The following is a 25,189-nucleotide window of genomic DNA, read 5'->3' as shown; positions in this document are numbered from 1 at the left end:
CATTAGTATATGTCAGTTTGAACCCCATTCAGTTTTCAAAAAGAAAACTGAACTGTTAGGGTGGCAATGAAGGAAGGCAGGAAAACAAGAAATAATGATGCCTTTTAAAAAACATAACAGTAGCTTAATGTCAGTATTTCATAGCAAACAAAATATTAGAGTGGTTGACTATTACTTATTTTCTTCTGTAACATCCCTTCCATCTTACTGATAATCAAATCGTAGAGCTCTCGGAATATTAAGCACTTATCCAAGCTTCCACAAATTTCTGCCATTCATCAGTCTTTGGTGATACTCTGCTCTTAAATTTGCACACTGCAGTATAGAGCACACCTTGCAGGGTTATTGCTGTCCAAGGGTGACTTGCTTAGGAATGGACTAGGTCAGAGAAAGTCTAGCCCTCTGTCTAACAGTGACTAAAAGCAAGTGTCCAATGAAGGTTATAGGAACAGTCCACTTATGGTGGTACTTTCCTAGAATACTCTTCAGCATCCAGTATTGTATAGATTTGGGAATTCTTGAGGTAAAGATGATGTCTGCTCTCAAAATATTTTTGCATTAATTCATTTGTTCTACCACTGAACAGACAGACATAAGCCTTTAGCACTATAGCATGCAGTGGCAAAACAGATTTCCCAAACAGGCTCCTCCTTTCTTTTACTTTTTTTCAATCTGGGACTTTTGTATTGTAAATCTACAAGCTGTGTCATAAGATATTTAGGAGACTTCTTACTGCAATACATGTTAAAACATAGTTAGTGTGTTCAGACCTTTTTAATGATGCCATTTATTCAGTATCTAGACTTTATAACAGAAATGTTATTCCCTTCCCCTTCCATGGTGGATATTTAGGCAGATACTTGAGGTGGTTGAAGCGGAAAAGAGCTGTTCTCTCTATAGAGCTTGAGAAGGAAGGAGTGGAGTATTATGTAGGGATATTGTGGAGATGATAGAGTCAGATGAAGAAGGGGCAAGTGCAGAGTCTTTAAATTACATTTTCAAGTCCAGCCTATGTTTTGATTGCAATCACATAAGATTGGTTTATGTTTAAGGAAACAGAGGATTTTAGAAACTTGATTGACGTATGTTAACATCTTAGTTTGACACAGGTATGGCACTGCTACCCAGCAGGTCCCATTCTAGGTAACTTTTTGTGGCAACTCACTATTAAACTGGCTTCGTTAAATTATAAAAGATACCCGATAGCTGCATATTCATTCTAAATGTGTATCCTTGAAGAATTTTAGAATTTTTGGGTAAAATATATAAAGTAACTGGGATCCCGGTGCCTATGAATTCTACTTAAGTACCTCCTTTTTTTTTAAACCTGGTAATTTAAGACTAGGATCTTGTGTGTAGTGGCCCATCTTCCATTTCTTTCAGTTGCGTATCCAAGTTTTCCACCCAACAATCTTGCAGAACTTTATTATGTTAAATCTTAGTAGTCAGATGTATTAAATAATAGCATACCTTCTCTAAAAGACACGTTAGGCTTCTTTTGATCCTAGTAATTACTGAATAGGGAGATAGAGCGTTAGCCAGCTGAGGATGTATTGGTTCATTTTTTACAAGGGAAGACATTTCTGAGAAAAGTATTTACTGATTTTTACATACAGCAGAGAAATTACTCAACTTTAACTGCACTGTAACTTTTGTGTAGTGCTTTAAGTCGGTTTAAAGAAAACAGAACGGTATAAAGATAAAACTAAAAGACCTGTTACAAAAAATCTGTGATGCCCATCTACAAGAAGGGCCAGAGGGGGGATCCAGGGAACTTACAGACCTGTCAGCCCAATCTTGGTGCCGGGGAAGGTCATGGAGCAGATCATCTTGACTGCCATCACATAGCACGTACAGGAAAACCAGGTGACCAGGCCCAGTCAGCATGGGTTTATGAAAGGCAAGGTCCTGCTTGACCAACTTGATCTCCTTCTATGACAAGGTGACCTGCTTAGTGGATGAGGGAAAGGCTGTGGGTGTAGTCTACCTAGACTTTAGTAAAGCCTTTGACACCATTTCCCACAGCACACAGCATTCTCCTAGAAAAATTGGCTGCTCATGGCTTGAACGGGTGTACTCTTCACTGGCTGAAAAACTGGCTGGATGTCTGGGCCCAAAGGGTTGTGGTGAATGGAGTTAAATCCAGTTGGCAGCTGGTCACAAGTGGTGTTCCCCAGGGCTCAGTATTGGGGCCAGTTCTGTTTAATATCTTTATCAATGATCTGGATGGGTAGATCAAGTGCACCCTCACTAAGGTTGCAGACAACACCAAGTTGGGCAGGTGTGTTGATCTGCCTGAGGGTAGGAAGGCTCTACAGAGGGATCTGGACAGACTGGATTAATGGGCCGAGGCCAATGGTGTGAGGTTCAGCAATGCCAAGTGCCGGGTCCTGCACATTGGCCACAACAACCCCATGCAACGCTACAGGCTTGGGGACGAGTGGCTGGAAAGCTGCCCTGCAGAAAAGGACCTGGGGGTGTTGATGGACAGCCGGCTGAATATGAGCCAGCAGTGTGCCCAGGTGGCCAAGGTGGCCAACGGCATCCTGGCCTGTATCAGAAACAGTGTGGCCAGCAGGAGTGGGGAGGTGATCGTGCCCCTGTACTCGGTGCTGGTGAGGCCGCACCTCGAATCCTGTGTTCAGTTTTGGACCCCTCACTACAAGAAGGACATTGAGGTGCTGGAGCGTGGCCAGAGAAGGGCGACGAAGCTGGTGAGGGGTCTGGAGCACAAGTCTTATGAGGAGTGGCTGAGGGAACTGGGGTTGTTTAGTCTGGAGGAGAGGAGGCTGAGGGGAGACCTTATTGCTCTCTACAATTACCTGAAAGGAGGTTGTAGAGAGGCGGGTGTTGGTCTCTTCTCCCAAGTAACAAGTGATAAGTGATAGGACAAGAGGCAATGGCCTCATGTTGCACCAGGGGAGGTTTAGATTGGATATTCGGAAAAACTTCTTCACTGAAAGGGATGTCAGTCATTGGAACAGGCTGCCTAGGGAAGTTGTTGAGTCACCATCCCTGGAGGTATTTAAAAGATGTGTGGATGTGGTGCTTAGGGATGTGGTTTAGGGGGACTTGGCAGTTTTAGGTTTACGGTTGGACTTCATGATCTTTTCCATTCTAAATGATTCTGTGATTCTATGATTCCACAATTGTTCGGGGGTTTTTTGGGTTTATTTTTAATGGTCAGTAAAAGACTCTGTGTAGCTGTATTTCTATTACAATTGAGATATCAAATGAAAGCAGCAGATGTGTTAGAGTGATCACAAAACTATGTGCAACTGGTAGGGGAAATGAAGGGCCATAGACTTTGTGTAAAAGAAAGGCTTTAGTAACCAGGTAATACAAATGCTTACTTGCATTGTTACAGTGCAATAAGCTATTCTAATAGTGTAGTGTACTGAAAGGTTGAAAATTAAATAGATTAATCAAAAAAATCTCTCAAATGAGGGGTGTCTATGATCTTACTCTCTCTTGCCTGTTTCTTCCTTCTCCCCTTTCTCCCCCAACACCCTGCAGTCCTTAGATGACCTTTCAAATGTCCCTTCTGATGAGACAGTTCAACTCCATGCATACATCTCAGATACTGGTAAGTCAATCTGTTATGGTGGCTGCTTACTTGTTTTCCACTATTTATTTTGAGTTTTTTAATATTACAGGCCCTTAAAATCCTAATCCTTTCATTTATTTTTTTTAACCTCATAAAACATTTGAATTCATATTCCCCATGAAGTCCTTGTAATGGAAATCCTTACAGAATTCGTGCTGTAGGTCATAGACTATATATCTGTACTTAATGTGATTTAGTTTTTGTTGTTCATGGTATTATTATTTTTCCTGTCTCTGGAGAATCATTCATTAAATTTAATATTGAGTAGCATTTATTTTAGCAATTATTTAAAGAAAAAATTGTAAAAGCAATCTCTCTTTTTCTAGTCGCACAATTCTAATTCTTGACTGTTTACTTCTGTTGCTATAATACTTTCCTCTATTTTTTTGTGCTTCCTTTATTGGCTTAGCTTAATTTAAGTTAGTGTCTTCAGTCTTTACAGTGATGGCATTTTTGGTTATCTTTTGAAAAAAAATTGCCTATAATAAATTAAAAAGTTTTATTACATGAGAGTAAATAACAGAAACTTCTCAGATATTATTTGAAAATATTCTAGTTAGATGAGATTGCACTGGGTAATTAAATTGTGAATGAATCTTCAGATACTTTGTTTTTTTGGTAGGTTTTACTATGCAATAGACTCTTAAATCTATGCATTGATATAACAGACACATGAGCTGTGAGCAAGAATTCAACTACTTGACATTTTAATTAAACTCTGTTACTCCAACCAGTGTGAGAGCATGATGCAATCCAAGTGTCATGTAGTGAGACCTCAGAGAAGGGGAAAAATAATTTAAAAGTTCAGAATCACAATTCTGCTTTTTTATTTAAAACATCATGTGATACTTTTTTCTTAGCAGTTTCATTGTTTTTGATCTAAGAAAAAAGGTAAAATTAGAACCACACAAATTATGCCAGATTTATAGTCTTGATGGCAGTGGGTATTGATAACTATCAGCTTGACTCTGTGAATCTGTAATACTCCAGTTGAACCAGGTGATATGTACAGGTTCGTAATGTAAGATAAGATTAAACTGGAAGTCTCCTTCCTCGTCACCTCCATGTTTGAACACAAAACATAAGTCCTTGCTTTCTGGATGCTATAGGCAGTAGGTGCATCTTGCATCTGTGTGCAGGCTCCTTTCCTCTGCTGATTACTACCCTTTACTGTGCTTGTGGGGTGTATACAGGTTCTTCTGCATAATCTTTGAGGATTCACCTTGTCTTGTGTTGGAAAATAAATGCTGATTAAGAGGCTATGACATAAGGGGTAATGGGGACAACTTTCTGCCATTCCTGTCCTGAAGTGGTACTCCTAAAGGTGCAACTTAACAGTGCCCTTGTGATGTGGTCAACCTGAGTTTAGAAGATAAGGCTTGCTCAGCATCCATGGAGCTAGGGTTTCCTGGCTCCATTCTCTGGTCAGTCTTTTGGCAGCATCCTGACTGTCCGCTGGGTTCAGCACTCAACATTCTTCTTCTAGAGGGTAGATGGCAAAGAAAAGATGTTCCAAAGGGTGCCAAAAGTTAAAGAAAAGATGCTTCGTGCCCACTGTGCACCTTGCTAGTGAGTAATCCTTACATTGTTGGCAGCTGCCCCTATCCTAGAGGTGCTTACGGCATTATACTTGATAGAGGTCAAGGCTGGAAGCACAACAGAGGTTGGAGCTGATGATTTGTCAGGAAAAGTGTATTTTTATGGAGTGTGGGTGCATTTAGAAATTCACAGAACTTGGGTTAAAAAGTACTTTCATCTAGCCACTGGAAAATTGTGGTTACTGGGTATTGACTCAATACTTAGAGGTACAACATGTTACCAATTTAAACCGTGTGCAGTGTAAACAATATTGGTTCTAGGTTAGTGTGTAGATTAAATGGAAGTTTTTGAAACAACCTCCATACTGGGAGGAATTCTGTGATGGAGGAATGTCCAAGAGAACTTAAATATTCAGTGGAGAACAAAAAGGTGTTTGCTTCTACTTAAGATAACTCTGTTCTTTCCATTTATAAATTGACTTCTCCATAAAATGCGTGTGTGTACACACACAATATATTCTATATATGTACACACACATACAGAATAGATACATGTGTGTGTATATAGTTTCTGTTGACTTAAATAGTGTGTGGGGTATTTTTTATCTTACAGTTAATAACAAACTGCTGATGTTAACAAAACCGAATGCTTACAGCTAGCTAGCACTGTCTTTTGTATTTACAGATTTTTTGATGGACAAACTTTTGCAATATGATTAGAGTACTTTGCAGACTGGAGTCTCTTCTGGTTTCACAGTTGTCTTTCGCCCATATCTTGTTTTTTAGGTTAAAATTACTTTTTAAAAGATCTATTCACTGTTCTGAAAAGTTGAAACCTTTTCTATTTTTTTTTTTTTTTAAGTTTTGCATGTCAGTGAAACTTGTCTAACTTCAGGGCTGCTTAATCTCTATATTTAAGTTTACATAGTAAGTTTCTGGAGGGTATCACTTACACAGTGTTTTGGATGAAGGGATGGCTTACTCTTCTGCTTGCATGTCCATTTTTGTCTCTCAAGTCTGTCATTCCAGACATTTCTTCACTTCACATTTGTGTCCTTTCGTCTTCCTTCTTTCTGTTTGTTCCTTTTTTGTTTTTGTTTTTAAACTACTAGTCTATGCTGACTATGACCCATATGCTGTGGCAGGAGTGTGTAATGACCATGGCAAGACATACGCACTGTATGCTATTACAGTCCATCGGCGAAATCCAAACAGTGAAGAGACATGGAAGACTTATCGACGCTACAGTGACTTCCATGACTTTCACATGAGGATCACTGAGCAGGTAATTAATCTGATAAAAAAATCTTCTAAGGTTTCTTTGAAAGGTGCTTTTTCCATGTGATGGTATGCCATGACTATTGGCTTTCTCAAAGTGACTTAAGATGTGGAGTTACAGCACTGCGTTATTTTCCATTAAAGTGTACTCTTTTACCATCTGTATCATACATTATTTATACTGAGCAGTTTACAGGTGCACGTTTAGTACCTGATGGCTATATAATTGTTCTAACAAAAGGAAATGGAACTTAGAAAGCTTTTCCCCCACCTACCCCTTTGCTTAATTTTACTTTAAATGTTTGTATGGAAGTGCTATTGGTCTCAAACAGTGGCATGTTTCATTTGTTATATTTGTCACAGAGATTAAGAAATAAAAACTGAGCTTGGGAAATAAGTGTTTAGGTTTTAAGTGAAATGTTAAGCATCGGTGGGGTGTCAAAAGGGACAGCTGTTGGCAGTTCAGTGTACTGCTAGACAATCTGCCTTTTATTGCTGCACTTGTATTCTCAGACTCTTAACCCTTCTAAAATGAAAGAAGAAAAAATAGAGACTTGTAATTCACCAGCTGGTACAAAGTAGAACCTGCTGACATGAAAAAGCATCAAAAATGCAGTGCTTTTAAAAGAGGAGGGTGAAACGTTCTTAAACCGAGCCTTTGGAGAAGGCAGATTTGACTGCATAACCTTTGAATTACTCAGAAGTGTTGGATTACATCCCTTTACTCTGTTACTAATAGAGAGGCTTAGAAAACAAATTCTGTGCAGGTAGGTTAGCATTGTAAAGTCACAACAGTAGTAAAAATGGAAGAGGCTTTATTAAAAAAGCAAGCATTTGTGTTGAATATTTGTATTAATTATAAACAAAGTCTGACTTTCCTTTGAATTTCTGATTATCTGAGTGTGCTGTCGGTAAATTTGAAATACCAATTTTTGTACTCCTCTTCAAATTGATTTCTTTTTAAAAAAAAACTAATTCACTATTTTGAAGAATCCCTGACCTGTTGAAACAGGTGTGGGTTCCCTGACCTTTTAGTGAGTTAATGTTCTGCTGATATGGGGCAGTCATTTAAAACTGACCAACCAGTAAATGACTAGGGGAAAAAAATGGCAGAAGCCAAAAAATTCAAAATGTGAAAGCTCAGAAATTTCTTGTTGCTAAATCTGAGTTCTTTGAATTTACAGAAAATGGAAAAGTTATCCTACAACACTAAGATTGCAAAAAGTAAAGAAATTACTGTGCTTTGTTGTAGCATCTCAGAAACTCCCAACAATTCTACTTTGTTTTGACAACAAAATAGACATTCCTATTGAATTTATGGGCACAGGAATGTCACTGGTACACTGAACACGTTCTTGTGTCCTTGTCTGAGACATTTTTATTGACATGTTAAGGGTAAAGGTTAGAATATTTCATTTAAAATTAACAGGAAGGGCAGGGATTATTGTTTGTGTTTTTTCAGAGAAAATAGGTACTTGATCCAAAATGGAATTGAAGTTAGCTGTATATAGTATCTATATGGGCTTTTTTCCTTAAAGTATTGAACAAATTCACACTAGTTTCTTTAGTCAGTAATTTAATAAATAACATGTGAAGTAGATATCTATATTTAAAGTAGAGTCTGTTCTTTGCTTACATTGCTCCTGTTTAGATACAAGTATCCAAATAAAAACTAGACCACCTTTGTTCAGTTATTTTTCCCATGTGACCTATTTGCAAGGGAATGGGGTTTGTAAAGTTGGAAATAGTTACTCTTTGGTGCTTCCTCAGGCCGTAAACGTTATATGAGCTTTGTGACCTTCCAAAGTTGAATGATGTCTTTGCAAAAAGACACTTCACAGGGACTGAATGGAATCAATCTCTCATTAAATCTGTAGTTTTGTGGTCTTCTCTAGAGAGAAAAGCATACCAACTTTTTCCAGGTTGTTTCTTCAAGCCTAGATACTATCTCTTTCTCTCTTTATCCCCTTTGAATATTATTTATTATTTACAGGAAGTCTGAAATCTGTATGTGGATAATCCTGAGTCTTCGAGTTTTATTATTGTCACTTCATTTTTGCGCATTGTAGCAGATAATGTTCAACCTTCTGAAGTGTTAGGGCCTCTTCTTTCCTTGCTGCTTCCCTGGAATACCAGTTCTTTCTGTAAAACTGGAACACTGGAAGACATGTCAGCCAGTGCCAATCACTGTCATTACCTGGAGAAAAGGCACAGGTGATGGTATATCAAGCATGGTATGATAACCTATGGGTAAAGTGGGTGCTGCCATCCACTCTAGGTATAAAACCTTAATCATTTCCTTAGTAGGTTTGATCAGGAGAGGACAGGGAAGATGTTTTAGAAAGGTTTGCAAGTTCTTTTAGTGTATACAATCTCATAACCCTACTAACTTCTGCACAAATAATAATGATAAATCTTGAGTCTAAACCTTTTTGAGCAAGTGCGATGACAGGAATAATTTGCACATTATACTAATCTGTATGTCAAAAGTGAGTATCACATGTGTATGTGTGTGTTCAGAAATAAATTTTGCCCTTGACAGTCTCCTGAGAATTTTTGTTTATTTGTTCTTCAGGGCCTATCTTTCATTTTGTCTTCTCCAAGGCATCTGAGTTTTGGGCTTGATACAGAAATTATTTGTCAGGTGTTAAACATGGTGGATGAGAATAGGTGAATATAATGACCCCTGTCATTTCTGAGCTTATATGGTGATTTGAACCTCTTTTGAAAACAGAACAAAAAATCATCTTTTTTTTTCTAGTTCGAAAACCTTGCAAATATACTGAAACTTCCTGGCAAAAAGACATTTAACAATATGGACAGAGAATTTTTGGAAAAGAGGAAAAAAGATTTAAATGCATATTTGCAGGTAAGCTGTAACATTTTTTTGGTTGTGTTCTAGGTTGGAATTCTTTTTTCTGAAGTAGAAAATTTGCTAGCATCCCTTTTTTTTTTTAAAGTTGTAGGTGGTATACAGTCCAGAACCATATACTGTAAGAACTTCGTATTATCTAATAAGTTTGCCTTTTCTTTGTTTTGATTTATTCTCAGCTGGTTCTGTCCCAACTCCTCTGAGCTGGTGAGGTTCCAGCTGTGATGGTTTTGAACTCTGTGCCACTTAACTTGCTTCCGTTACACTCATGTTTTGTGGTTACTTTCTCTTGTGCTGTGGCGTAAGGATTGGCGTGGCACCCGCTCCAGCGGTGTAGCGCAGCCACACAGCTTCTCCATTCGGATAAGGCCTGTATCAGGCCAACTAAAGGAATTCAGTTGTCCTACTTCATAGGGACTTTCTGGTCATTTAGAACTAAAATATGTTGATCAACTGAATGGACATGTTAACAATAAATAATGAAGATGAAAAAAACATTGTGAAATCTGATTGTTCTGTTTAGAGTGCTAATATTTTTTTTCCTTTGTGAGCTATGTGTCCCATTTTTAATAGCAATATTTTTTCAGTCACAGCTATTATTTTTTTCTTGGAGTATTAGAGCAGTTTGAGTGGTCATAAAGGTGTGTATTTTTGTGAGATGCTATAGTTAACATAGCTAGTTAAAATTATGGGAATTACCAAGAAGCATGTTGTTTCCATCTTGAGAATAGTGTAACGTTGGAATAAAATTTAGATAATGACTAAGAAAATACATTACAAGGTGTAGTGTAATGTGCATGGTAAGCTTTTACTAAACTGAATGGTATGGCCTTTTTCATTATTTATTAAAAAGCACCTTTTAAAAATTATTTTACTCAGCTCTTGTTAAATCCTGAAATGATGAGGGCTTCTCCAGCTTTAGCCCATTATGTGTATGACTTCCTGGAGAATAAAGCCTACAGCAAAGGAAAGGGGGATTTTGCACGGAAGGTAAGAGTGTTTTGCACTGTCAAGGGAACTTTAGAGCATTCATTAGTGCAATGATTGCATTAAACAGAGATGTTGAACTTATATTAAACAGCTATATAGCACTTTCAAAACAACTTGCGAGTTGTTTTAATACTTTGTGAGCGGCAAAGTATCTGAGGACATATGGAACCCAAAATTTACTGTTTTTATAACAAGTGAATTTATTTCTATAACAAGGAAATAAAATTTTCAAATCGGACACAGTGTATTGCACCAAGACTACTTTGAAAGTGTGTTCTTTGCAAATCACTTTCTGTCAGACATCTGTGATTTTTTTTTTTTGTAGTCTCATTTCTTCTGATTTCTTTTTTCAGTTCTTTACTCTGTATTTGCTGCTGTTACCACGCTCTCCACTCTTCAGCCCAAAAGATGAAATACATTTCCCTTCGAAAGCAGCTGTCATGTATTTAGCTGTTGTAACCATTCAGAGTCATTGGTCAAATTTGGAGCTCTGAGCTGTGCATATTTTTGTTAAGTCACCAGAACTCTCTTCAAACAAGTTGTTCAGTTTGTTCAGTTGACCAGTTTGTGTGGGCATCTGCTTTGCAAATATAGCTATTTCTAAACTTCTAGTGATTTTGATATAAGAAGCATCTGCAACTGTATTGTCACTTCAAGTTGTTGTTCTGCCTATATACCTGAAATATTTAACAGTGAAACAGTTAAGTATTTATCAAGGTTTATGTAATGACTGAGTGAGATTTTATTTCCAGCTTATCAGATTCTTCATAAACTTAACTTTTTAAGGGCATCACACTAGTATTTGTGCCTCTGGACTGAATTTAGAGTATATACTGAAAGAAAAAATGTAACAGTTTCTATGGAACTACTTTATGTTTTTAATTATACTTCCCATGATATTAAAGCATATTACTCCAGTGCTGTTTAAAAGAGGCATATTTCAAAGATGAAGAGTTGAAAGCAGGAGTGAAACATCAGGAAGTAGGAAGCTTGGAAGGGAGAAATGGCATTGAATGGAAAAGAAAAGGAAAATAAATTCAAGCTAAGAAAAACTGAGGGATGGGAAATGGAAATGATTCAGGAGAAAGATTTGTTGAAAGATGTAAATAGTTGCAGTAGAGCTGTAAGGAATGTGAAATATAAATGAAAGTGAAGCTAAAACTTTATTCTGCATTCTGTAATGAATTTAAGCAATTTGAGTTGTTCTTTATATTATTGTTCTCTGGAGCAGCGTGATACTTCTCATAGTGTATTAATATACTGGTGTCCTCAGATTATACAATTCTGGTTAAACATCTTCCCCTTCAGATGGACACATTTGTAAACCCACTGCGTAACTCTATGAGAAATGTATCAAATGCAGTCAAGTCTCTCCCTGACAGCCTGGCAGAGGGAATGACTAAAATGTCAGACAACATGGGTAAAATGTCAGAGAGATTGGGACAAGACATAAAGCAATCATTTTTCAAGGTAAGAAAATACTTGGTAGTTAAAACATACTAGTGAATTAATGGCAGATTAGCTATTGACTCACTTAAACTTATGTTGTATACTATAATGAAGAGTCAAGTCATTAGACAGGAAAGCAATCTGGTTTATACCTATACACTTTTAATAAGGTTCAGCAGCCATTATACTACAAACATTGAGTTCTCTTTGCTATTAAGTAACACATTTTAAGATGGCATCTACAGACTGTTAGAGCAATCCTTCTTCACTTAATCCAGTGCAGCCGCTTGAGAAGAGAGTCGCTGATTTTCTTGGTTTTTTTACCACCCATTCTCATAAAGCTAGTTTGCTGCATCTGCTGCTTTCATTAGAAAAAAAACCCCTATATTATGAAACTTAGAATAAGGAGATAGCTTCTTTTCTTGCTTATTCCTTGCTGAATTCTGTTTTTAATTAAATTTTCTTTCTGTCTTTCCTGCCATCTTTTCCTCATGTCTTACATTCCTAAAATGTAATACCTTAGAGGTGGGGAATGGTAGCATGGCACGCTATCTAGAAGTCCTATGAAAGTAGTAATCTTCCTAACATGTCCATCTTACCTTCCTTTCCCTTGCCCTCCTTTTTCTGTGTGTAGCTGTAAGGTCTGTGATCAGGGGTCATTCTATTTTGTGTTACCAAAACAGTTACATGTGGCAGATGTAGAACAGCAACCAAGATAAGTTAACCCTTAAACTATGAAAGGGAATAATAAATCTGTGGTATGGGGGGGTTTTTTGCGGGTTTTTTGTTTGGTTTTTTCATAACTTTTGAGATAAAATGATTGGCTGTGGACTTTCTCATTGCTGGTAACTTCCCTGGCGCGCGACTAACAATATAGCTGCAGTTACACTCACTGGGAAGTCCGTGACTAGGTATGACTTAAGATCAAGAGGAAATACCAGAAGAAATATCAGTCCCATATGAATTTCTAGGTGTTGTTCAGTTGAAGCATTAGGCACTTGAGAAAATATATGTGGATTGTCTTAAAGGTGTTGATAACTTTGATAGCTATAGGAGAATACCTACAGGCGTGATTTGTTGGAACATGAAAGGACTACCATATATTTATCTGTGGTAGTATGCAACTGACTTTTGACCAAACGTTTGGTTTTCATTTTCATAACCAAATTGATTATGAAAATTGATCTGATTTATTGGTATTCTAAAGTATTTTTTACTTCATAAACACTACCTTTTTTTATTGTAGGTGCCTCCTTTGATCCAGAAAACCTATTCAGATCCTGACCATTGCCGTGTTGCAGCACCAATTGATGACAATGTGAGTCTGACATTTGTCCTTTCAAAGTTGACTCCTCTAAAACCAAATTAATGAGTTACTTATTTTATATTAAACTACGTATTTATTGTTTTCTGATATTATACCAGGCACTTAAAAACAGTTCTTAACTTCTCTTTAAAAAGAAACTTACATGCTTCCTTCTAAAATTAACATCTTTGTTAGTACTAAAATGGTTTGCACAACAGTGGACTAACTTAGAGTGTACATGCTACTGCTTCTGTGTTTTGTGGGTGGGGGTTTGTTTGGGTTTTTTTTCTCTTCCTCCAATTTCTGTCTGTTCAAAGGTAGTATGGTGCCAGACTGTTAGCATCATTTTCCATTTGCGCTTTATGGATTCTGATTTCTGATGTGACCTTTTAGGGGGCATTTGTTTTAACATATCAAAGTCATGTTTGCTATGTTTTTATGGAAAAAACCTTCCAAATGTTTTCCTAAATAATAAACTTTTAGTATGTGGATACCTAAAATGTATAAAGTAGTCATATTAGAAACTTGAAAGTGAAGTTTAAACTCTTGATGTTATCATGACCTATGGTATTTTGCTATTGTTTTGATTGAAACATTGATCATATATGTGAAAACAATTGGAAAAAACCTTTTATCTCTAAGTAGGGTAGAAAGGCCATAAGATTACCAGCCATTATATGCAATTTGCTATGGTCATAAATCTGCACCTGTTCTGTCCTTCATGTTTGGGTTTTTTTGTCACATCAAAGCATTCCAGTTTGTCTTCCTGTGCATAACTGCTATAATGGCTTGGTAGATGTATTTTTGCTCAAATAACATAACCTTGAGTTCTTCTGGGTTTTCTTTTCCCCCGTTATTTTTCACTGTATCAGACTGTATCCATAAATTTGTAATTACAAATGTGCATCTTTGATACTCCTGAGGCTTCTGTTCTGTGCAGGCAAAACAAAATAATAACAATAAAGTATATGAGCAGCTTCTCTGCAAATATTTCATTGATCTTTTGCAAAATGAATAGAAGCTACAATTTTGATAGCTTCTAAGTTAACATACCAAGTGTTTCTGAAAGGCAGACTTCAAATATTTTAAAACCTTTCAACTCTCAAGTGCTCTTTTAAGAGGCATTGTTCACAACTTAGTCACTCAATCAAACAAAAAATATGGCAGTTTGAATGGAATTTTACGTGGAGAAGCAGTACTGTAAAAGTGAGGCATGGGTCCGTAGAATCTCCAGCTGGATTATGAATCCACTGTCTGTGTTCCGGTTGTATATAAAGATGTACTTGTGTAGTCCACCAAAAAAATGTCCACATAGCTGTGAGACTTGCTACTTCTTCTAGTGTAAGATTAACAATATAGTGCAAAGTGCTACTCTTCCAGGTAGAGCTGTATCAGATTTCAAATATAAAACAAAATTCTGAATGTAAAAATCCTAATTTAAAAAAAAAAAAAACACAGAGAAAGTAAATTCAGTCTTTAAATAAATTTTGCTGAGGATGTAGTAAGATTTTAGTTTTAGCTTGCTAGTCTATAAAGTTTTAATAATAAATATAAAGTTTAAATAATGAATCAGTCAAAAAATCAAATTCATTTGTTGTATTTGAGATAAATATTTGTGGTCTCTTGTGCATTACAGCTGTTACTCCAAGTGCTATCTTCTTATGCAATAGCTTAACAACATGTAGGCTTGTATTTTGGCATACAAGCAGGACATGAGAAGCTGCTGTTGTTTCTAGAAGAGAAACATTAATAACAACTAAGATGAAAACCTAATACATTTATACTACAGAATTTAGTAAACTCTCCCTCAAATTTTAGTATTTGAAAAAATGTTGACAGTTACTGCAAGTATATGCCATCCATCTTTAAAAACTTCTACATAGTTACTGAATTCTCTGGTTTAGCATTTCCATAAAAGTTGTGTTCTGTAAGCCTATGTGGTGGGTTGACCCTGCGTGGACACCAGGTGCCCACCAAGCCGCTATATTACTCCCCTCCTCAGCTGGACAGGGGAGAGAAAATACAATGAAAGGCTGGTGGGTTGAGATAAGGACAGGAAGAGATCATTCATCAATTACCGTCACGGGCAAAACAGACGACTTGAGAAGATTAGTTTAATTTATTACTAATCAAAATCAGAGTAGGATAATGAGAAAATAAAAACAAATCTTAAAACACCTTCCCTCCACCCCTCCTTTCTTCCCAGGCTTAACTTTACTCCTGAATTCTCTACCTCCTCCCCCGAGCAGCGCAGGGGGACGGGGAATGGAGTTTGCGGTCAGTTCATCACACGTCGTTTCTGCCGCTCCTTCCTCCTCACACTCTTCCCCTGCTCCAGTGTGGGGTCCCTCCCACGGGAGACAGTCCTCCATGAACTTCTCCAACGTGAGTCCTTCCCATGGGCTACAGTTCTTCACGAACTACTCCAGCGTGTGTCTGTTCCCCGGTGTGCAATCCTTCAGGAACAGACTGCTCCAGCGTGGGTCCCCCGTGGGGTCCCAAGTCCTGCCAGCAAACCTGCTCCAGCGTGGGCTCCTCTCTCCATGGGTCCACAGGTCCTGCCAGGAGCCTGCTCCAGCAAGGGCTTCCCACAGGGTCACAGCCTCCTTTGGGCATCCACCAGCACTGGCGTGGGGTCCTCCACAGACTGCAGGTGGATATCTGCTCCACCATGGACCTCCATGGGCTGCAGGGGACAGCCTGCCTCACCGTGGTCTTCACCACGGGCTGCAGGGGAATCTGCTCCCATGCCTGGAGCACCTCTTCCCCCTCCTTCTTCACTGACCTTGGTGTCTGCAGAGTTGTTTCTCTCACATATTCTTAATTCTCTCTTCTGACTGCTGTTGCACAGCAACTTTTCCCCCTTCTTAAATATGTTATCTCAGAGGTGCTACCACTGTCACTGATGGGCTTGGCCTTGGCCAGCGGCGGGTCCGTCTTGGAGCCAGCAGGCATTGGCACCGTCGGACATAGGGGAAGCTTCTAGCAGCTTCTCGCAGAAGCCGTGCCTGCAGTCCTGTCCTGCTTCCCCGACCCCCCCCCTCCCCGACCCCCCCAGCTGCCAAAACTTTGCCACAAAACACAATACAGCCAATCTGTGTAACTTCTTCTATTAAATAATAAAACAAATATGCTTTTCTTAATCTACAAGCATAAAAGCACTTAAAAGCCATGCAGGTTAGAATGATATCTAAATAAAAGGCAATTCATTACAGTGAGGTGTCATTGTTCTTAGGAGGTTCTGAATTTGGCACAGTGCATCCATAAAAAAGATGCCAAAGAAAAGCTCCTTCCAGAGTTTTCGTGTTAGGCAGTTGGAAACACAGCTACCAAAAGAAGAGGTCAGGGACAAGCTCTCTCTTTAGGACATACTTACTTGTATTAACTTTGTTCAACTTTGGTGAAATAACTGTTTCTTTTTGTCTTATTTTAAAAAGTCAATGGATTTAAGCCTAGTTTATCTTTTAATTTTCAATCTTTCTTTGCTATTACTGATGTTATAGAAGATTTGGGGAAGATTTCATATTACATAAAATACAGAGCAAAGTGTTTCTGTCATTGTTCTGCTTACACTGAAGCATTTGACCTGTGAAGTAGCTGCTAAAACTGTAGCTGTCTTGAACTGAAATAAAAGTTTACTGATTATACTTTTACTTGCTTGTTCAGGTGGATGACAATATTCCGCTGAGAGTAATGCTCCTCCTTATGGATGAAGTCTTTGATTTAAAGGAAAGAAATCAGTGGTTAAGAAGAAATATAAAAAATCTGCTTCAGCAACTTATTAGAGCAACATATGGTGACACAATTAACAGGTAGTGCTTTTCTTACATAGAGCAATCATGTGAGTGAGACTATGTAGACTGTGGCTGTAAATCCTTTTTGGTATTACTAAATTATTGTGGTTTAGATCTGCATACATTCCCCTTTGAAGAGGATCAGTAAACCAAGTACAAATGTGGTGTAAAATGGAGATAAACACAAAACATTGCTGAAAGACAAATTCCAGTAACTTTTACATGCCAGAGAACTTCCAAAAGAGCTTTCACATATCAACAAGAGTTCATGTTTCTGAATGTAACTTAATACTTATGGTGTCTATGCTTTTTGCTCTGTGTTTTACACTATACTTTTCTGCACTATTTCTTACTTTTTTATTTATTACTTTCTGCACTATTTCTGTTTATGTCTCTTTGATGCCACAAATAATACACTGGCACTATCAAATTATGTGTACAGTACTGAGTTGCTCTGTTAAGTTTCTGCTCTCACATGTTAAAAGGTGGAGGGAGTGGGGAAGGGAAAGGACTGTTACGGGGTCCATTCTGCCCCCTCAATGTTCTCTGTAATTCACATATACCCTACAAGCAGAACTTTTATCTAATGCTGATGGAGGATGCAACATCAATTTTCCAGCCTGCTTAGTCATTGTACATTTACTCAAAAAGAAAAAAGCTTTAGCTTTAGGAGTGATCAGTGAGCTTAGACTTTTATCTTGAGAATTAGTGTTTGCCTTCCTAGTGTGTATTTTTATAGAACCTACTTATGGAGTTGGAGAAAGCCGAAATTGTACTTTGTTTGCCCTAGAGTGCTCTTTAAGATGCTATACTTATTTGTTCTCTGTTTTAAAAATTAAATGAGAGACTTGGTGCTTTGATTTTTAGAAAAATAGTTGATCATGTTGATTGGATGACATCTCCTGAACAAGTAGCAGATGCGGTGAAACGCTTCAGGTATGTCTTTTATCATAGATGTTAAATATGAAGTACTTGCCAATTGATGTCTAATAATATTTGCCTATCCTTCCTATTCTTTCTATGTTGGAAATGGTTATTACTGTACAGAATTCCAGTTGGAGCATACATTGCTTTTTATGTGTGTTAAGTGAGAGAAAGTAATTGTAACATGAAAAAGAATACTTTTCAGTTTTCTCCTCTTCCTTAAAAAGTTGTTAACCAGTCTAGAAGAGCTAGAGTATAGGTATACTTACAAATTTCATCATATTACTAGGTGAAATGTCTTGTTTACCCTGATGAAGGCATGTGCATGCCTTGCCTTAAAAGGCAAACAATTATTACTGAAAAAACCCTAGCTCTAAACTAGTATGTTTCGCATGTGGGCAAATACAACAGAAGTGAAGTCTGAGTTTGAAAGTGCCAAAGGCTCTGTCACTCCACTTTCTGAAAGTCTTCATGGCTTCTGCAATGCTGTTGAGCCACCTCCCTTGCCTTTTTTTTTTTTTTTTAATGGGGTGAAAGAGATAGAAGTGGGATAATGTATTAGCCAAAGGGTCATACTTCACAGGTAACTCTGTTACTCTTTAATAAAACTGAGTAAGAATGTGTGCTTCTTACGTAGAAGAATGTCATTCACTGAGGCAAAAAAAATACCATTTTAGATAGAGGCATGTCTTTTGCATTAGGCTTTATACTACACTGAAACTACTTCGTATCAGCTTTAGCTTGTTGACAGGTTAACTGTCAGAGATGTAATGAAGCAATTAATAGAGCTAGGCCTAGAGTCTCTCAGTGGCAATAGAGACTGATTGGTAGAAGCAAATGTTATGTATATTTTAGGTAACGACTATGTAGTATTTGAATGGTTTTGGTGTGTAATATTTTCTTAAAATTTTCTTTCATCTTATTCTTGTACTAAAAAGTATATGGTAGCTACTAATAGGTTGAGTGTATTGTACTTCTTGCTTTTGATTTCTTTTTCGCCTTTTCCCTTTTCTAATATTTGAAGTGTGTGTTAGGTTGTCTGCTGTTGAGGTTTAACCCCAGCTGGCAACTAAGCCCCACACAGCCGCTCGCTCACTCCCCCCAGGTGAGATGGGGGAGAGAATCAGAAGTGTACAAGTGCGAAAACTCATGGGTTGAGATAAAGACAGTTTAACAGGTATAGCAAAGGCCATGCACACAAGCCAAGCAAAACAAGGAATTCATTCACTACTTCCCATTGGCAGGCAGGTGTTCAGCTATCTCCAGGAAAGCAGGGCTCCATCACGCGTAACGGTTACTTGGGAAGACAAACGCCGTAACTTCCTCCTTCTTCCCCCAGCTTTATATGCTGAGCATGACGACATATGGTATGGAATATCCCTTTGCTCAGTTGGGGTCAGCTGTCCTAGCTGTGTGCCCTCCCAACTTGTGCACCCCCAGCCCACTCGCTGGTGGGGTGGTGTGAGGAGCAGAAAAGGCCTTGACTCTGTGTAAGCACCGCTCAGCAAGAACTAAAACATCCCTGTATTATCAGCACTGTTTCCAGCACAAAACCCCATACTAGCTACTATGAAGAAATTTAACTCTACCCCAGCCAAAACCAGCTCATGTGCAAATTACTTTCTTGTATTTATTTTATGAGATAGCTTTGAGGGATTAAAAAGAGCCTTTCACTTGATAAAATTTTAATGTATTTTGATAGATTTGCTTTTGTTACAGAGATGCTTTTTGGCCCAATGGTATTTTAGCAGAGACTGTTCCACGGAGGGACAAAGCTATTAGAATGAGAACAAGAGTGGCAGGGAAGACCAAATTACTGGAGGTAATGCCAGGTAAGTGAGACTGGGGTTGAAGTTTAATAATTCTTACCACACATTGTTATTGGAATTAATGTCAGTATTCTCGTTGATTGTTGAAATGTTCAAAAGAAATGTTGACATATGAACTGTATTTAAATAAAAAAGATTTATAATTATATTAAAGCACTGAACATTTTCACATGTACTGTGACTTTACAACTGTAATTCTCTTAGAACCAACCCGGTATTTAGTTTCACTAGAAGATTTAAGTTTAGTGCATGAAATACCTATATTCCAATACAGCATGATTTCATGTTAAATAACGTGGTTCCACATATATAGTGTAAAATTGAAGTAATTTTCAGAAATCCTTTCTGCTGTAAGAGAACTTTTAGTTTAATCATGTTATGTATAACAGAGGCACTGTTACTTCAAATTCCAAGCTACGTAAAGACTTAAAATTAAGTTTGCTGTTAATGCAGAAGCAGAATTTAGCTTAAACTTTTGTGTAACTTTCATTTTTATAGATGAACTGAAGCACATCATAGGCGCTGAGACAACACGGAAAGGCATTCTTCGGGTCTTTGAAATGTTCCAGCATGCTCAACTGAATAAGAGAATGGTGTACGTGTTTCTGGAGAGATTCCTAGAAACCTTATTTCCACAAAATAAGTTCCATGAGCTCTTCAACAAACTGCATTCACGGTCAAAGCAGATGCAGAGATATAAGCAGAGACTACATTCTACTCAAGCGCCTTCCTTGCAGAAAAGGTGACACTTCAAACCTATTAAGCTGGTGTATGTTTGTCCAGGACTAATTACTTGGGCAGATTCTCTGGGGCTTCAAACTCACATGCTGTTATTTCTGCACCAGTCTTCTAGTGTCACATATTAGATTATTAATGCATCTGTAAGACCTGTGGATCTTCTCATCTTCACTTGTAATTCAACCACTACCAGAAGGGTTTGTGTGTCCTAAATGATTTGGTGCGTCTTCATGCAACATTGAGAAGAATACTGGCCCAATATGTAAGAATGCTGATTCCTTCTGTTCCTGAGTCGATGTTTTACCAGCAATGAAAAGTGCCAGACTGTTCAAGTAAAGCACAACTATGGTGATGCAATGGAAGAAAAGGATGTTTCGGCACTGGGAGATAGTGCAATGTGTGAGAATCAGGTGGAATTCTTCTACGTTATGACTGTTGAGGCTCTGTAGGGCTCTTTTTTAACATCCCTGTAAAGGCTGAGCTAACAGGAAAAGCAGTCTCTGGAATAGCAGGTTCATAGGAGAGGGGAGGAATAGTTATAGCCCCATCATAAAAGTACATTTATTAAAGAAAAGTTGAGGTAATATGGCTTTTATGCCACATGTACTTCACCTTTCATGTTTTGAAAAATGAACTAACGTTAGATCTAATGGGGGGTTTAGTAAAGGCAGGGGTGCAGTAGAAATAAACCCTTTATTCGATTATTCTGTAGCTTTAAGGGCCATATTCTGCTCTTATAGCACCTGGCATACATTTTGCATGTAACTTCAGTGGAGAAGGGACATCATATTTATGTTCAATTGGCGTATTTGAATATATGTCAAGTTGATAGTTGTAGAAGGAAGGGGGTACATGTTTCAAAGAGGATAGACATCATGTTAGAAGATGAAGAAATTGCACTAAGGCACAGTTTACACACAACTCCCCACTAAAATTTGAAACTTTTTTTGGGTGTAAAAGACTATGTCCTACTTCATTGAAAGATTCCTTACCTTTTAGTGTGTAAACCTCATACGGAAAAATATTAGAATTAGTTGGTTCCTCACAGGTAAAGGATTTCATTAGTCATATGCAAACACTTGGAAATTCCTGAACACATCTCAATGTATATATGAAAATAAAAAGGAGATAAAACTACAATATTTTTTTAAATAATTTTTTTATTTTTTGCATAGTGTAAAATTTTAATAAAAATTTGACATCAAGGCCCCACATCCATCTGTTTAGTTTCATTGAAGGATTTCTGTCCAATTAAAAGTAAAGTAACAACTGAATAATCCTGTTTGGCCACAGCATATCTCAGTTTGTGTTCTCTTTCATAGTCCCCAGCTGTTTAAGCACCACTATCCGGGTGAATAGAAAGTAATCCTATAGAGTCCGTTTTTTATTTTTTCTGAATGCTAAGCACAGGGTAAGATACAGCTATTGATCAACGATCCTTATAGTAATTTGTGTCTTAATGGGAACAAATGATCCTTTTATGTGAGGGAGGAACATAGACCTTTTATGAAAGTGTTCTAAGAGAAGACAGAAGGCTTTCAAAGGACCTAGTTAAATTGACTGAAGCCTCTAGGTAGATCATTTTTTTTTTTCTCATGGACTCTATTAATGCAATGTAGCCTTTTATCATACTACTTAATGATGATCATATTGTACTGTTAACATTCTCATACAGTATGCATGGGCTCAAGTGCACTTGTTTTTTTTTTTCTTTATTGCAGAACTAAATACTGTAAATGAGATCCCTTTCTTTTATAATCCCTAGGAAGACAAGTTGTTAAATATGTAAGAACCCTTCCCCCTTCCTCTCTGCAGGTTCTGTAGAAGTGTGATGATTAAGTGCTGTTGAATTTAATAAAATTATTGAGTTCTGTGTGAAGTATCAACATAGCCAGCTCCTATTGTTTACATGCTTGTATCTTCCCCTGATGTCAGGGTGCTCAAGCATACCTGACATCTGACTAATGAAAGATCATTCAGCAATTGTTCTTGGTGATATAGTAAATATATCATTGATCCTACCAAATTAATTTATGTCTTTTAAATCACTGAATTTGTTATGCAGTATGAAAGTGGGAAGTTCAAATACTGTTTTGTCAAATCTGTGGAACCTTTTATCTATCTGTTGGTACCATGAAAAACTTCAAGAGAATAGTTACCATGTGCAAATTTGGGATTTTTTTAAAATTATCTGGTACATTTCTGTACAAAAATAAAATAATATCTCTAGGAATGTGAACTGAACATAATACACCATGTTTATTAGTCATTTTACTTAAGGAATTTATTACATATATATACCTATACACACATTTTTATACATGTGTGTGCATATGTATATATGTCTCGAAGTTTTGTTTTCTGTATTTAATTACAGAATGTGGCTTACTATTCAGTGGTGCCTGTTGGCTGGCAAGAATCATCAGTAATGAATATTTTTGGTTTAAAAAGTTTGTATGTATCTTTATTTAAATGGTTTTCCTGTTGCTGATTTAAAATACCTGCCCTGTCAACCCATGCAGCCTATTATCCTAGAAAGTCTCCAAAACTGAATGTTAATATGCAGCACTTAAGTGTCTGGGTGTATCTTCTGGCCTTTGGGTGCTGTGACTGGCCGCTGAAAATTGTGCCATTGTCAACAAATGCACTTGTTTTAGCCTTAATTATTTTTAAGAGAAAATGAGCAATTGAATTTTTCATTTGGTTCATCCTCAAGCTTGTGCTGCTGGTGTTTGCTAGAACTAAACAGTAAATTTTAAGTGCTACCAGAATGTGTACCAAAATAAAAATATATGAATTCCACAATCTAAATTTTAATTTTGTGCAATATTTTCATTTAATGCATGTGTATTTGAATAACTGTAAAATAAATGAATTTTTAATGTTTTGAAGTATAGGTTAAAAAAAAGGTCTTCTCAGCTGAACAATTTTGCATTCTGTTGTTGCATTAGTTTATTTAAGGACTTGTTTTAAAAGTCTTATTTCTTACTCCTTTGTTAATTCCCTTGTTCTCAATGATCCTTGCTCATCTGAGCAAAGCCCATATTATTACAAGGGAAAATTCTGAAGAGCACATCTCATGAATATAGCTGTTATAAATTACTTGTGCATATCATTGTACAGTAAGTGTCAGCTGTGTGCCTAATTGTTCTATTGATGCTTTTTCCCTCCCTTCCCTCTCCTCTTGTTTCCGTAACAAAGAATGAACATGAAACAGGCTGCCATGGTCACTTCTACTGAATGGCAGAGGACTCTGAAATTTTTTTTGGAGTTTGCATTTATGTTCTGTCCAATAGAAAGCTAAAAAATTACACTAATAAAGTATTAACAGGATTATTATGAGTCTCTAACTGTTTATTTTTAAAATAACTTTCTTGTTAGCAGGTATGAATGTTCCTCAAGTCTGGAAAAAAATCGCTGAAGAAAAGTATTGCTGTTAAGTGCTATTTAAAAAATCAGTCATTCCTTGATTTTTAAACAGTTTATAGACTGGTTTTGCTTTTAACAAATGACTCTCTAGATTAATTTTCAACCAGTATTTGCAGTGTGTCCTGTATTTTAAAAGGATGTAGGTGGAAACTGTAGAATTGTCTGGTGTGGGAGGGGTTTTTATATTGTTGGTGTTTTTTTACTCTTTGGCTTTTTCCCCGTGGGTTTATTTTTGCAGCAGCTGGATCTACCATGGGAGCACAATTGTTACCCCTGATACATTTATCCCAGCTGTTTCACATTCATCAAAAATGTCCTGAGCTACAGAGATGTTAGTTCGTTGACCCTAGGGTAAAGTATTTATCGCTTTCACTAACTTAAGCACTTACGCTGCAGGATATAGACACATCTCAGGAATTTCACTAGCTGATTGCAAGTTCTTATTTGTTGAAGCTGTTCTCCTAGGGTAATTTCATGGCAAGAAATTCCATTGTAAACATTTTTAGAAATTAAAAATATCTGCCATTTGCTAAGTGAGAGTAATATGTGCCTGTGGCTTAACTCGCCAGTCTATCACATTATCTGGCTTATGGTTGTTTTGACGTCTAGTGAATATGTGAGGATTGCTAAAGTTTCTGTAAAGTTCAGTAATCAGCATCACTCTGCATTGATCTATTTAGCGACAGATTTCATGGTTTAGGTCTTGAAAGAAAGGAAGTTAGGTAATTAAAACAATGAGTTTATTTTGTTAAGTATTTCTAAAGAAATTAAGCTTTATTTTAGTGAAACACTTTGAAACATCTATGCCACTGCAGTTTCCCCTGAATGCACACAGCAATATGTTTAAATACTTTTGTATTTAAGTATCTCAAATAACTTTTTCCCATGTCATGTCTCTTTACATTACTATGGCGTGTTGGGGTTGGATGGGTCAGTTAAATTATTTGATACCTGGTTCAGAAAGGGCTAACTGGAATTCTCATTTGACATTTTATATAAATTAAATCTGAGGTTGGACTTAAGTATAAAACTAGATTATACTGAATTTGTTGGCAACCAAGAGCTACTTATTGGGAGTAAAGAATGTAGCTTTCAAAAAGGGACTTGCTCTTTCTTACCATAAGAGTTCTAAAAGCAAGTCCTGAGTAGTCTGAGTCTTTGCGTTTTGAATTTTCTCAGCTTGAGGTCCAGAAACACGCTAATTCTGAATTAAGTCAAGAGCTACCTGTGGAATTTTCAGTTACCAGCTTACTAGAGTTTTAGGTAAGAGATTCTGATAAAATTGTGATAATTGGGAGCGTTCTTGTTCATTAGAACATGTGGAAGATGGTTGTGCGAGTTACCTGGTTATTCCATGCACAGAATAGTCAGAACTTGAAAGAACCTTTTCTTTTTCTAAAAATAGCCAGCTAGTACTAGGGTATGTACAAAAATT

General features: G+C 37.2%; 1 protein-coding gene across 2 annotated transcripts in view; it reads left to right on the top strand.

Annotated features, from left to right (window-relative positions):
• SNX13 (sorting nexin 13) overlaps positions 1–23,658 on the top strand; it is a 72,621-nt gene extending 48,963 nt beyond the window's left edge. Inside the window, exons 17-27 of one of the 2 annotated variants that reach the window (XM_059818629.1) lie at positions 3,517–3,586; positions 6,291–6,430; positions 9,185–9,292; positions 10,175–10,285; positions 11,594–11,755; positions 12,981–13,052; positions 16,707–16,852; positions 17,702–17,770; positions 19,478–19,590; positions 20,086–20,329; positions 20,433–23,658. In XM_059818629.1, coding sequence (XP_059674612.1) covers positions 3,517–3,586; positions 6,291–6,430; positions 9,185–9,292; positions 10,175–10,285; positions 11,594–11,755; positions 12,981–13,052; positions 16,707–16,852; positions 17,702–17,770; positions 19,478–19,590; positions 20,086–20,329; positions 20,433–20,472 — 1,275 coding nt within the window. In that variant the 3' untranslated portion in view covers positions 20,473–23,658. Of the gene's footprint in view, positions 1–3,516; positions 3,587–6,257; positions 6,431–9,184; positions 9,293–10,174; positions 10,286–11,593; positions 11,756–12,980; positions 13,053–16,706; positions 16,853–17,701; positions 17,771–19,477; positions 19,591–20,085 lie in introns of both variants that reach the window. The other variant, XM_059818630.1, reaches the window with a different exon arrangement.
• Positions 23,659–25,189: the final 1,531 nt, after the last annotated feature.

The sequence above is a fragment of the Gavia stellata genome, chromosome 6, assembly GCF_030936135.1.
Source record: "Gavia stellata isolate bGavSte3 chromosome 6, bGavSte3.hap2, whole genome shotgun sequence".
NCBI classification, from domain to species: domain Eukaryota; kingdom Metazoa; phylum Chordata; class Aves; order Gaviiformes; family Gaviidae; genus Gavia; species Gavia stellata.
Note: the sequence above shows the minus strand (reverse complement) of the source record. Positions and strands in the feature narration are given on the sequence as shown.